Raw genomic sequence first — 14,033 nt, forward strand, 5'->3', positions numbered from 1 at the left:
AAAGACAAAATATTCAGCTTGCATGAAGCGGAACTTCACTCATACAAATAAAATTACAAACAACCATAATCGCGAAAAATATTTTCCAAACAAACAAGTCCAATTCGCTGCTTAATTTTGTATTTCTCCACATGTTTTTCCAAGAGCGAGCAAAGCGAGCTAAATTTCCCATCAGTTCTTCGGGTCTTGCTTTTCTCTCGGAACCAAATGGATTCCGAAAAAATGTACAAAACCCTTTGCATCAATGTAAAATGGGGGATATTTATCATGTTCCATTTTATTTTTGCTTCATCCCTTTAGCCCGGATGGAAAGATGCAGCTACTAAAATGATTGATACTTCAACCACTTGCGCAAAGAAATTTCGGAATGAAAACTCCGTAGACATGTCGCATATAACTGTATGCATTAGTAAGATTTGGAGCAGTTTTTTTTACAAGTTGTCTCCAAAAGAAAATAACAAAGTCATGTAAGCAGATTGATTTTCTATTTAAGAGCGCGGGCGAGTCTCCCAACACAGTTTTCCTCAATCCAATCAAGAATCCTCAAGTTCACATCTTTACTTATACAACTTTACAAACTTTGCAAGGTGTTCACGTCCGCCAATAAATTCGTTAACACATCCGCATCGGCTATCGAAACCGCATCCTCGCAAGCAGTTTCCGCTCCTTTTGGGAAACTCCCCCTAGAAGCCGTCAATTCTTAATGAGTGCCCTTACATTTTTCACAAACTGGAAACGCTCTGAATATTGCATGCTTTCCTCCGGAAGGAATTGGATGGCGCTTTCTTAAACGTGTAAGTTGAACACATTTCACCAGTCAAGGTCACGGTTGGTTGTTCGTTTTGCGTTCCAGTTTCCGTTTTTTTAATGGCGTAATTGTGGCCGCCGCATGTCGTTAACATGATCAAACTCATCCGTTCTTTCGCGTGTCTTTGTGTTGATTTTCTCAAGGTTACCGCGCCGGGATTTATAAAAGTTCAATGGAAGATGGAGATGACGACCTCACGATGATTCGAGAGGGGAAAAGGAGGTAGACCACGGCAAACGGGATTAGTATCCTATATGAAAGAGCTTAACTGTCTTTGGATGTGCGTGAGGTTATAGATGGGACTGTGCAAATAACGATTTTAATTAAACGTGCGATATTGGAAGAGGGTAATGTCGTTAATACTTGAATGGAAATCGTTTAAAAATTAAGGCGGAAATGGGGGTTGGAGAGAGAGGGGGTTAAGTGTCGTACACCATCAAACACCGAAGACACTCAGAATATTTTGCCAGATTAAAAAGCCCTTTCTGCGCTCTCTAAACAAGAAAATTCCTGCTTCATTTGCAGCACAGTCCTGCCCCGGCAAACATTTATCTTAACCATCAGGTCAACAGACCGCAACGATTCCAAGAATTTAAAAACTCCTCGCAAAGCACGTACTTTGAAAAAAGCAATTTCATACATTTGATCTGTGACGTAAGATAAGTTCCTCATCCCTGCTAATCCAAGCTCAGATGAAGTGTAAAAGAAAAGCACCTTCTAATCTAGAATCTTATATATAATCTGGCACTTCGCTTCCTAAGAGAATATTCCTCGCCTCATTTTAGCTTGTGAATCCAATGAACATCCCTAATTGATGCAACGTATTACAATCGCATAATGGAAAACCGTAAAAGGATTTAGAACAGCCGGTATCGACAGGTTGCACCAGCGATCCATCGGGTACAAATTTCGCTTTGTAGCTGATGGTTCCGATGAAAGCAACTCTATTCTTCATGCAGATGGCAACTCAAACCGCACGCGTTCACCTCTCGAAGCAGATGTCTTAGCAAGCCACACACGTTCTAATGGTAGTAGATTCCTTTTTCAATTAAAAAAGATAAATCTCTGAGACGTGATCTCCTTTATCTTATCACCTCTCATTTCATCCAAGAACGCGTTTATGTTGAATATGTCCATTTGATTCGAGCTCGACCATCCGCTTCTTTCTTTCCAAAGAACCATTACAAAACGACGGAAACGCGTCTCGATAGCCTCGAGCGGCCAAGGCTATCCGTCCGCGCAAGAATACAATGATTGGGCCAATGAATTGTTGAAAAAGTCCGTAGTTAGAGAGAAGTTACTTCACGGTACATCTATTCCTAGAGACCATATTAATCGGAGTAGGGTTCGGCCTTGAAGATCAAGAGATCGACTCACGATTACCGAGCCCTCCTGGCTTTTGTTGGGTACCTACGTTATCTTTTGATGTTCGATTTCAATACGCATCGGCTTTTTAATAATGTTGAGAGCTCCTGCAGCTTGAATTATATAATACTGACCTTTACGTAGTTCTAGATTTAGGAAGAGACGGAAGGGGTTACGATTTCGCTTAGAGATAATACGTACCTGAAACAGAAACATAGTGATTAATGTTTGGGGTTTGAGACAAACAGAAATTAGAGACAGAACGGAGATGAAGAGGATTTCGAAACAACCGGATCAGGAGAATATATTCCTAACATGCACGAATTTTACATCTACACAAAAATCTCCAATTGCCAGATTAAAGACTGTCTTTATACTTTGTATGACAGTTTTTACTGATACCATTCACATCCACTTCAAAAGCAAGTTTGTAGTTACACAAATTTCTGAAACCTTTAGGTTTCACGTGTACAAAGTTTTTTTAATTTATTTTATTTAAAAATTCCAGCGTTCCCTTTCCTTCGGATCTCTAAGCATCTAAAACCAAAAAAATGCAAAAAATCTAAAGCAACCATATAACATTGACATTTACGATTCGTACGAAATTATTTCTAAAGATCGTACGATTAAAATGATGGTGGTTTTATTACAGATCAAAACACCGTAAAAACGTTCATTAATGAATGCACCATGTTAATGCACTAATTCCAAACCCGTTTTCAAAGGAAGTAGAAAATTACAGGCTGTGATTTGATCAATAACTTCTTGAGAGATGCACAATAGTTGTCCAGCGCGTAATTTTTGATCCGCGTCATGTTTTCAATTTTCATTTCCCAACCGCACTTCGCTTACATTCGACATGAATTTAAATTCCTTGCAACAATGCGTAATTGCGTTTTTTCATCGTCCAAATTTCATTAAAACCTGGCGATATTGTGGATCCCTCCTTGAAGACTTCTCGACCACTAAACTCAACCCTATGAATTATTGAACGGTTTTAATTACGCATAATTATATCACCGAAGCGTATCCGACCTGACGTAATTACCTCTTTCTTGGTGGAAATGGCCGAGAATAGCGGCCACAATTTCCACGGAACCATGAGAAAGCCGTAATGGCCAGCTACTAACAGCATTAGCAATTAAAAAAAACTTGGGGAGGCGATCAGACTTCTTCGTGTGTGTATGGAGAATTCACGCTCCAAGGGGTAGACCGTATCGAGATTCCCTTCGATAATCCTTCGGGGAAGAGTTTCCACTATTAAACGAGAGCATGACTTGCTGTTGCTACAGGACTTTGCGCGCGGAAAGGTCACGCTCGGTTGAAATACAAAAGTTGCGCATTCCAAACGTTCTTATCGGAATTGTTTTCTATTTGGTTCGAAAGTGAAGCTGAACACAATGAGTTTGTGGCTTCGTTATTGCAGCGAAGAAAAATCAATCGGGAGGTTCGCAGGAGCGTCGCTGTAAATTATCAGATGCGTCGCAGGAAATTAGCGGGAGGTTGTAAACGTCCTATTAGATTTATCGGCGTTTATTATGACATCAAACCTGTTTTCTTGATCATATATAAACTCCGGGAGAGACTAAGAGCTTATCACAAAGTTAAGCGGCTTCCAACCGTTCAAATTGTATGACTTAGTAGACCCTGGATTTTTACAATTTCCAGCGATGAGAGATAAAGTGCTTGTATGTTTGTTCTTGGATGTTCCGAGGTTTTTGCAAGCTCATGTTCTTGTCACTCAAAGTTTCAAACTAACGCAAAAACCGGATGAATGTCTCTCTCAACTTAAAACTAAACACGCTTTCCAGATTCGGAGTAATGAAACTTCGTCTTGTTTGGACTGTCATGTAAATCATAAAGAATAAGTAATTACTTAAAAAATGACAGTTCCCAGAGGGTAGTGGTCGTGAACTTTGCGTTAATGACTTGACTTGACAATCGTGTGAAACTCGCTAACTAGGCGAACTTGGGATTCATCTTCTGAGGACAAATTTGTCTCCTCGAGTTTGCGGGGAATCGCTAAATTAACACCCTACAGATTCGTCACAAAACTGCTCCTTTAAATATCACCAATAAAACACAATTTCATGAATCACAGTCGATAGTTTAAACACTTTCTTTACAAAACCATCATAATGATTTGCGACTTTGAACTGTTTGAGTTTAATGGAAGTGGAGGTCAACACTTCGCTCATGTAACAGTAAGAAACTATGAAAGTAATTAACTTTAACTTGAACAAATTAAGTGTGAAATTAATCGTCAATAGTAAACATGATTGATTTCTCACTTCGACATTCCTCGCGAGTTTTTGTGCAGATGCAAGTTGTGGATAATGTATCTTAAGAAAGCGATAAGCTGTGGGGTTGATTTCACTCGAATTGCAGTTTATTGAGAGGGTGAGTTCAATATTTGGGCGTAGATTAGGCTGGGTTTTGATTGAACGTCTAACGGTTCATGATTGGTATTGACTTTCCGTTGATACCTCCTGACGGGCCGATGATGGGAATCTAGAAATTCACTTGGATCCGCTCGCAAATATCACACACACTCGTTCGCGCCACCCTCCGTTTATACATCTTGTGTGTTTGAGAATGATTGATTTATTATTTCATCACGTCCAAAAGTCACCCGCACCATATCTCTGGAAAAATTAAGCGACTTTGGCTTCCGAGATTTATTTAAACTCCAACCCTGACACAGGAATACCCCAATTGCGCTACGACGTATAGGAAGCAACGGCCGTGTTTCTAATACCGGAATATAATTAAATATACCTACCGACAAGAGCAAATAAACCTGAGGAAAGTTTCGAAATGAAAAGTTTGCGTGGAAAGTTCCGAGAGAGGGTAGCAACCCCCGAGAAAAATTATGTTGATATTAAAAACATATTTAACCTAACTCCGAGGACATTTTCGCAGAATCCGCAGAGAAAAACCGACGTGATTTATATGCGGCGGGCTGCTCGGAATTATTCTACCGGAGTAAAACAACGACCACCGGAAAGGGGAAACACTTTTCTTTCGGATTCGAGGGACGTGTTGGTCATGTGATTTCCACAAGAAAAATCGGTTACACGTGTGCAATTGTTTGCGTTACAACGAATTATAACTTGTTTGCAATTTCTTGATCCTTCCGCAGATTATTGCAGTCCGGTGTTAAGCTTATGTCTTGAATAATAGTTATTGGTTGACACTGGCTAATCCAAAAGTTTTGGATCCGATTCAAGCCAACTAAATAATTCCCAAGGTAAGTGTGAGAGGAAATTGTGTTGGAGTGACCTCTGAAGACTCCATTGTTTTAGTTTCGTTGTAATTTAATTTTCTTTGGAACCGACACCATTAATGAGTTTTTCCGAATATTTCTGATGAAATTTCAACATGGAAATTTTGACGGACAGTCGCAGGCGGTTTAAATCCGTTTATCCCCACGTTTTATGCGGCATAAGTTAAAATATTTTCGACATTGTTGGTTTTTCAATTTAGAAGCATTAACTCCAGCGTCAGGTATATTCAATGAATTACATTTACATTTTTAGAAAATTTAAATCATTGTGTATTATTACAATGTTGGTCACCCAAAAAGAGCTAGCATAAACAATCGCGGCTATTTGGAGCCCAATTTCGTCATTGCCCCAATCTATTATTGTAGAAACCTACATTACTGCCTAAAATATCCACCATCTCATCGAATCAACTTTTGGCAGACCGAAATCCCCGTTTGGTCACCTGAGAGGATCAATCAATTATCTCCAACAGTCCGAAAGCGAGAAACCAGCAACACAACAACAAAAAACAAGCCGTTTCTCTAATAATATAAATTCCATTATTTCTGCGCGGCTGTTACAGGTTTTAAGAGCGTCCGTTCTCTGGGATTATTGGCTTTGAGCTTTTCCAAGCTCGGATGGTTCAGTGCAGACTTAGTTGCATTCTCGAAGAATTAAATGACTGCATTTCTTAATAATCATTAAACGTAATTATATTTACCTTCCAGGAAAGTGGAGCGGGACCTTGGGGTCGCCACCGCACAATCAGATCGTGTTATCGCAACTATTAATGATGTTTTGTTTAATCAACAATTAGAGTGGTAAATATTTTACCTGCGCTATGGCCGGCATTACAAAGCGCCAAATATTTAACAATTATAATTGATCGTAAACTTATTTTCCACGAGAAAAAACATGAAAGTCTGGATACAAAACAGGCCGGGAAAATGGACACGCAAGAAACGATAAAGTGCACACTGACATGAAAACCATCAAATACAGAAAAACAGTGGCGTAGAAATGTCGATGTTAGAGATAAAAGGTTACTGGAATATAATGCACTTTTAATGTTAATCTGGTTAAATCATAGCATGACTGACGTCATTGTAAAATAATTAAACCGGAACATTTTAATTATGAAAAATGAGATTAGTACACAACGGAAGAAATGTAGCAAAGTAAATATCAGCGGAAAGATCTAAAGATAGTTTGAAGTGATGAATACTGAATTAGTTGTAGAGTTATTGTGGAAATAAACACTCAATGGCTACAGCATAATCGCCATAATGAGAATATGGATGAATGAATGGGAGTAAAAAGGGGTTTTGCATCCAATTTCAACAAAACTTTGAGATCTTTAGGAATTGCAGAGCTTTAGTGCATAGATTAGACAAAAAGTAGATGTTATTTTGAGAGAAAATACCTCATTGGATTGGCACTGAATTTCTAAATGACGATCAAAATAGTATATTATTATACGAGCATGTCCATTTATTATCACAAGGTTGATGTTTGCGATACGAGCGAGCTTGCGAGCGAATAAAGCAAATCAACCGAGGAAATGAGAGCCATAACATGCAAATGTAGTACCGTGCTTTATCTACGACTAAGACAGTGATTATGATAGTTATGATTATGTCAAAGTATTTTGTATAGAACCTACAAAATTGACTAAATCACAAAATTCTTTGACAGACTAATTTAATTTTTTCAGAGAGGAAACATTTTTAACTTGATTCACATTATGTCCATTGTTAAAAGACACAAAAATTAACTGAATCGTCAAAATATAAATTGCCATTTTTTTATAGCTCACTTTGCCTCTTTTGAAAAACCGTTTTATGTATTATGCTCATTATTAAATGGATTTTGGCCCAATCAGAGCCGACGAATTTTATTATTGCATCAGACCTAATTACAGCCATTATTATTTGTCAAAAAACGAACACATTATTATAAGCGAATTAAGTTGCTTGACAATTCTATAAAAACAAATAATAATCGAAAAAAAATAAAACAATGGAAAAAATATGTATAAATATCAAGCAATTCAAAGAATATAAAACATTCAATTCATAGCATTTAATAATGCAGGAAATGGGGCCTATAACTTCGAAAATATGTGGGCTTTAAATTTTTAATTTATTTTAAACTGTAATATTGATGTTTAGATATTTTACGGCTCTGCCTGCAGAAAATGTAATTCTAGATTTTTCCAAATGAGGACAAAATCCCGACATACACCATGGAGAAAAAACTATCTACTTTGAGCCACTGCTTTTTCTTATCATCGAAAAGCAAATGTGCCTCTCTCCCCACAAATAAAAAACATCAACACACAACGAAACTAAAAACAGTAAACATAAAAGGTACCATCTAAGTTTACTGAAATTCCAAGTGCAAACAAAAAAATGTAGTACCAACTACGAAGCAAGACGAGACACTGAAATTTCCATCAATGATAAAAAATCGTTCTTACCATATCGTAGATGTATTTTTCAGTGTTGGCAGCTGAAGGATTGTCGAAGTAGTTGATTTCGGTGTAACGGTTGACGATGAGTGTACTCGGGGCGGCCAGTTGGTTACTGTACATGTGCGGAGGGGCACATTGGCCACAAGGACAGGGCACCGGGGACGGGGCGTACGCAGTCGGTGGTGCTGTGATTTCAGGACAGGGCACGACAGGACACAGGGGCACTACGTAAGGGATTTGGCCGGGGGCGTTCAGGAAGTACGTCGTGGTGGTGATGGTTGCGAAATGTTTGCTGCAAGTTACCTACACTACTTCTTATCACGGTCGTCGCGAATTAACGCGAGACGATTGTCTTCTTAACCTTACCGATTGTCGTTTGTAATTGATATTTGGTATCCTTTGCTAATATTGCACGATTGTCTCGGATTATTTTCAATTCTTTATTATCCTACGGTACTCAACTAATTTCGCTAAAAGTATATAAATATCTCAACTATAAATACTTTGATTACAATTAATAACTGAGCGATATATAAACTTTGCTTTAGATAAAATATACTATTTACTTTTTTTTTTGTTTAATATATAATTAACCTATAGATATGTATTTTACACGAATTATGTAGTTAACGAGTACTGAATGATATGAAACGTCTCTGTATTGAGAATTGCTATTTCAAGATAATACTGAACGAGTTGCACACAACCTTCACGCCGAAAACTGATTCGGCACTCGATAATAAGAGCAAAAACAACAACAATAACAACAACCGATTGTCTGCACCGAACAGTGAGGATATGTCCGAATTTAATTGAAACGCGTAGGAAGGTGAGTGTGATGTGTCGAGTGCGAAAAACCTACCGGTATTACAGTTAAATTCTTTTTTTTTTTGTATGTATATACACAGAAAAATGATTGTCTAAGACACAAACACCACGAACATCAAATAGTGACGATTGATTAAAATTTTACAATACAACATGCAGTGTGTGAAGAATAATATTGACTTTGTTGCGAGTTGAGAACGCGGCGGTCGCGTTCTTAAAAATATTGCACTGGGCCCTTCGAATTACTTATCTATTTGTTTCTTAAATATTTATTTATTAATAATAATAAATTACGATAAAGCTCGTCTCGGAGAGTCGGTCTTGAGGACGGTGTATGTAATACAATGTGGCAACGCGCTGGCCGTCAACTGACAGGACAGCGAGCAGCTCTCTCAGGTCAAGAAACTCTTGGAGTAACGCCGGTCGTCCGGCAAAGCTCTCCAGTAATTAGATAATAATCTAGGCGTCTATCACACGTACAACAAACTTACTTTACTTACATTTAGTAATCAATGATTGTCGTTAATTCTTGGACAAGACGCGTCGTCTTTGCCTTCAAAAACGCCAAAAACAAAAAACGAAAACTGACAACACTATATAAACTCGTCGGTTTTATATATAATACAATACCTTCGTAAAAATATAAGTTACTTTCTTTTTGTACTAAAAGGAACGTCAAACGCGGATTTGATTTGGATCTTCGGTTTGATTGAGTGCGTTTCGGAAACAATAAAGTGGCGGTCTGCGAGTGATTGATAAAAATTGCTTGGATTTTTACCTTTGGTGGTCGGCGAGTTCCGTCGACTGAGAAAGAACACTAAATAGAGCACTCGGAGAATATGCAAAAGAGACCAAAAGATGTTATCATTAATATGTGAAAACGTATAATAGATTGGCGTTAGCAGCAGAAAGACGGGCGCGCTCTCGTCGGCTTTTTAACAGTTTGATACCCGGACTTTTATTGATGTCGTTCGACACTCGGGGCTGTAGCTCCCCGGAAGGACGTGTATGTGTGTTATATGTGTGAGGATGTGTCTAAGTGAAGGACCGGTGACAGAGTGAGTAGTTCGTAGGAAGTGTTAGAGGTGTGGACCGCCGCACTCGCTGGCTTTCTCGCCCGGACTGTGCCGCACCACGGCCGTAGACGAGCACCAAGCCATCACGGACCTGCGCCATACGCGGACCCCATCCATGCATCCCGCACACGCCGCATCGATACAACCTGATGCATGCTGCCTCCGCCGCCGCCGCCGCTCGCGCACCTGGAGGACACCGCGCGACACCGGAATTAAGATTCCGGACTACCACGCCACTATCACTTCAAAGCTTCATTGCACCCACGACGCTCATCGACACAAAAAACTCCACCAAAATAAACGACGCTAATTAATGAAGGAGCTTCGATACAAATGGAAATTTCGCTTACAAAGACAAATCTTTTTTCAATTGCGTGGCAGCTTTACCGCCTTCATTTGCACAAATTGTGGCCATTGTTGGGGATTTAATGATATTTTCGAAATTATGATGCTTGTTTTGATATTAATCAATTCCCCGGACTACGACTGAACCGCGAAATGCACTATAAAATAAATTGTTAAATTGGTAACACGAAAAAAAATAGATATTTTAAAAATCTAAAAATAACCGGAAGGTAAACCAACCCAAAATGATTTGTTTGGTGTACAGTTTCAAAGACAACATCTTTAATAATGTTACCGCAACTTTGAGCATAGATGAGGTCTATTTTCGTCCCGAAGCGAATGTCAAAATTTAATTTGCATGGCTCGGAACGCATTTTGTTAATAATTTTCAAATTGCACGTTATTATTAGCCCCACTTACAAAGCAACCACTAAACTTGAGTTCTGAATCCAAAATCCTAGAGCTTAAAGCTCGGATTTCCACGTGTTGCAGTAATTGCATTGTGCAATTAATCTTGTCTTAGTACATGTAAACCAAAGGCGGATTTTATTCAATTGATGCAATCGCTAATACCAAAATGATTTCCATCTAATAATACAAGAACAGGAAGCTCATTTACGATCTGGTAAAACCTGAAACGCGACGTCAAAAACTAACAAATTACTTAAACATCCTCTTTCCTGGGCGTGGATTGAGATGAATAAAAACTGATTGGTCGGGCAGACGTCCAGATTTGTCTCTACTTGATTTACGTCGCTTGTGTAATCACAAGGCAAAAAAAAATATTTTTCCTTTGATATTTGCACGAAACCTCGTCCGAATTTCCTTAAGAATCAATTTTTATCAAACAACTCGTTTCCCTTCCATTATTTGACCATTTTTACGTCGACAAGCCGCCATTCCCAAAGCTTTTCGGCCGTGACCACCTCCAATCATAAGCCGGAGCTTTAGGTTCCGGCGGCGGCATCGACTCCGGGCTATAAGGGGATCACGCCGTCCTTAATGCTTATGTTTCTCCCTTTTTTTATTCTTTCTCTTTCGCATCCTTCAAACGCCAAGATGGAAATCCTGGGATCTCTTAGCGGCGGAGCGACCTTTTATTTCGACTCACACGAGACACGCACGGCCGATTAAGAAAATACGAACTGATTAGTCGTAAAAAAGGTCCTTTGTCGACAGTTAACTCTGATCTGTGCGCAACGGAAATGTTAAATATTTCATCAAATCAAAGTTTACGATCAAATTAAAGAACTAGAGGGAATCACACCATGACTTTAATTATACAGTGAAAAAACAGTGGACCGAGAACGAATCCTTGAGAACCTTCGGAGCAATAACTTTGAGACTTCTCAAAATGTAAATAGTTCGTCCGGTCTGAAATTAACGATCAAAGAAATAATTGATTAGCAGTAGCTCAGGAGGGAGTAAAACAAAACAAACATTTTCTTCCCCGGTGCAAAAGTCACGCTTCCTCATCTTTCACACCGCAATTATACTCGGGGAATTTTTCCAATTAAAGAAAAAGCTTTACTTAGGCCACACGATTTACACACGTTGCTGCGAATTTGCATACCCGGACGGTATCTTCCAGTCGCATCCAGCACATAAGTAAGATAATAAAAAGAAGACAAACAAAGTGTGCAACTCAGAAAATGATGGCAGTTATTTAAAATCACGAGACCGTATCCTGAAGCGAGCGGTGAACACACGAACCAATTTAAGAATTAAAACACTGAGACTGCACGCTACGAAAACTGCGCTTTCCTTCTTCACGAGAAAAAATTAATATGGACGAGGATATTCCTTCCTTGTTGTATTTTTGATCACGACATACGTTCACGTTTGTAATTAGATTTCGTTCGAGTGCGTGGAGCAATTAAGACGATCCTGTTATCCCGTTTTGGTCGGTTAAATTTTTAAAAAGCGGCGAATGATTAACAGAACGTTGGCAGGACTAATGACATTATCCTGAGTCTGCTCTCTAAATAAAACATACACATCAGGTGTGCACATTTCATCCGTGTTATTAGCGTCTGTCGTTGGCGCAAATTGGTTGGAATCACGATGTCCTCGGCGGCGATGGGCGTCCCGGCGGGATGCGTCGCTAGACGTCGACCTCTTGCATTTGAATCAATGGGATTTGATGAGCCAAACGCGGGGTTTGAATACAGAAAAGATGTTGCAGACGATTTTTATTCCACTCTTTATTAAATAATAATAAATAGATAACAATTGGCATCGAAGTCAAGAACTTTTCTAACAGTTTTAGCAACAAGTGGCAATACGGTCATGATTAGTTAAATAAAAATTAAGAATGCTCCAGTTTTGCAGTAATAGTATGTTGATCAGCGAGTGAGAAAGTTGGTCATTTCCACAAAGAAACTGTTATGAGTTATGACACGAGCCGTAGGCGAGTGGAGCAATCTTCCAGAGTAGAAATGACCAATTCTCACGAGTTCTTGGGTTCCCATCTTATTAACAGGCTTATCGTAAGATGGTCCTCGGGCTCTCAGATTTTCAGTAAGCTTATGAACTCTCAGGTCCTCAGTTTTTCCTAAACCTTGAGCTAAGATTTTTCTTTTTTCTTTTTGTCATCTTATATTCTGAAGTTTTCAAATGCTGATGCATATTTTGGAAGTGGGTATCAACAGATTCTTCAAAATTCTAAGAATCCAGAGAATCTCACTCATTTAAAGGACAAGGAAAATGTTCAGAAACTTGATAAATTTACAAAATCAAGGAGATTTGTAGAAGAAAACTCCAAGTAAATATCAGAGGAAATAAATATATTGAATGCAAATGATTCAAATACTGCAAGGTAAAAAAACTGTAGAAGAACCAAAAATAGAGAATAAAAAATATTTTGAAAATGAAAAAGAAAATTTAGAAGCTAAAGTGCAACCTAGAAAATCCATAAAGAAGAAGTTGAAATTTGAGCCTGGAGAAAAATTTCTGGAGTTTTAAATTTTAGTTCTGAAACGTTTTCTATAAATTCTGGGCAGTTTCATTCAATTTCAACGGTTATAACGATGATTCCTCATTCACACAACGTAGATTACACACATTGTATGTCTGTACCGTAGTGGTTAATGTAGTTTATAGCTACAGGGTTAACATGTAGACCCGTATAGACCCGTAATGTTTCATGCCCTAACGTTATTAACAATTCGCATTTACATTAGACATAAGCTTAGCGAACTGAAATAATATTTTAACGAATTATATATTAATTGCCATTTATGAAGTGGTATTATTAAACATTAATCCCTCCTAAACGAGAATTGAAATGCAGTCATGATTATCACAAATAATGAATACCATGAATTTCCACGTTTACAACAATAAACCTATCTGACGGGGATTTCAAATGACTAAGCTTTTAATAAAGTTCAACAGTACGTAAACAGTGAACCCAGACCATAATATTTAAAATATGAAGTGATGAATAAAACGTATCTTTGAACTCATTTATACCAACAAACACTGAGCGAAAAGGTAAAAAAACGAACACACAAAGTTGCAAATCTGCCCAATTAGTGCCGCTTTATCGGCAGACAAATATTATCGTCTGTCTATATATACAGCAGATATGGCTAATACACTTATCGAATTTCCCAAACAGCAGTAATGTAATTTAGACACAAGCAGTCTCTCGACTGTATCGAATTTGCTACCGCTCGTTGACGACAAAACAACCAGAGTTGCTTCTCCATGCACTGCACATAAGCTGCCTAATTGCGATAAAGTGGTAATTTCGCGAGTCATAAACAAAAGATAATAAAATTTTGAACAGCAGGAAGTCAGATTGATCACCTGCTCACAGATGTAAAAAGACAAACGCTGCTAGGAGTACCGAAAGCTGCTTAAAATTA

General features: G+C 38.4%; 1 protein-coding gene across 5 annotated transcripts in view; it reads right to left on the reverse strand.

Annotated features, from left to right (window-relative positions):
* heph (polypyrimidine tract-binding protein 1 heph) overlaps nt 1–14,033 on the reverse strand; it is a 100,728-nt gene that overhangs the window by 23,190 nt on the left and 63,505 nt on the right. The window contains exon 1 of one of the 5 annotated variants that reach the window (XM_088046712.1): nt 9,519–9,610. The exons of 3 other annotated variants lie outside the window; for them this stretch is intronic. Coding sequence is in view for 1 of the 2 variants with exons in the window: in XM_088046709.1 (XP_087902835.1) it covers nt 7,919–8,032 (114 nt within the window). In the remaining variant the exon portion in view is untranslated. Of the gene's footprint in view, nt 1–7,918; nt 9,243–9,518; nt 9,611–14,033 lie in introns of those variants that run through there. One more of the 5 variants, XM_088046709.1, reaches the window with a different exon arrangement.

The sequence above is a fragment of the Gnatocerus cornutus genome, chromosome 9, assembly GCF_029298725.1.
Source record: "Gnatocerus cornutus isolate USDA-ARS CGAHR chromosome 9, icGnaCorn1.1, whole genome shotgun sequence".
Taxonomy (NCBI): Eukaryota; Metazoa; Arthropoda; class Insecta; order Coleoptera; family Tenebrionidae; genus Gnatocerus; species Gnatocerus cornutus.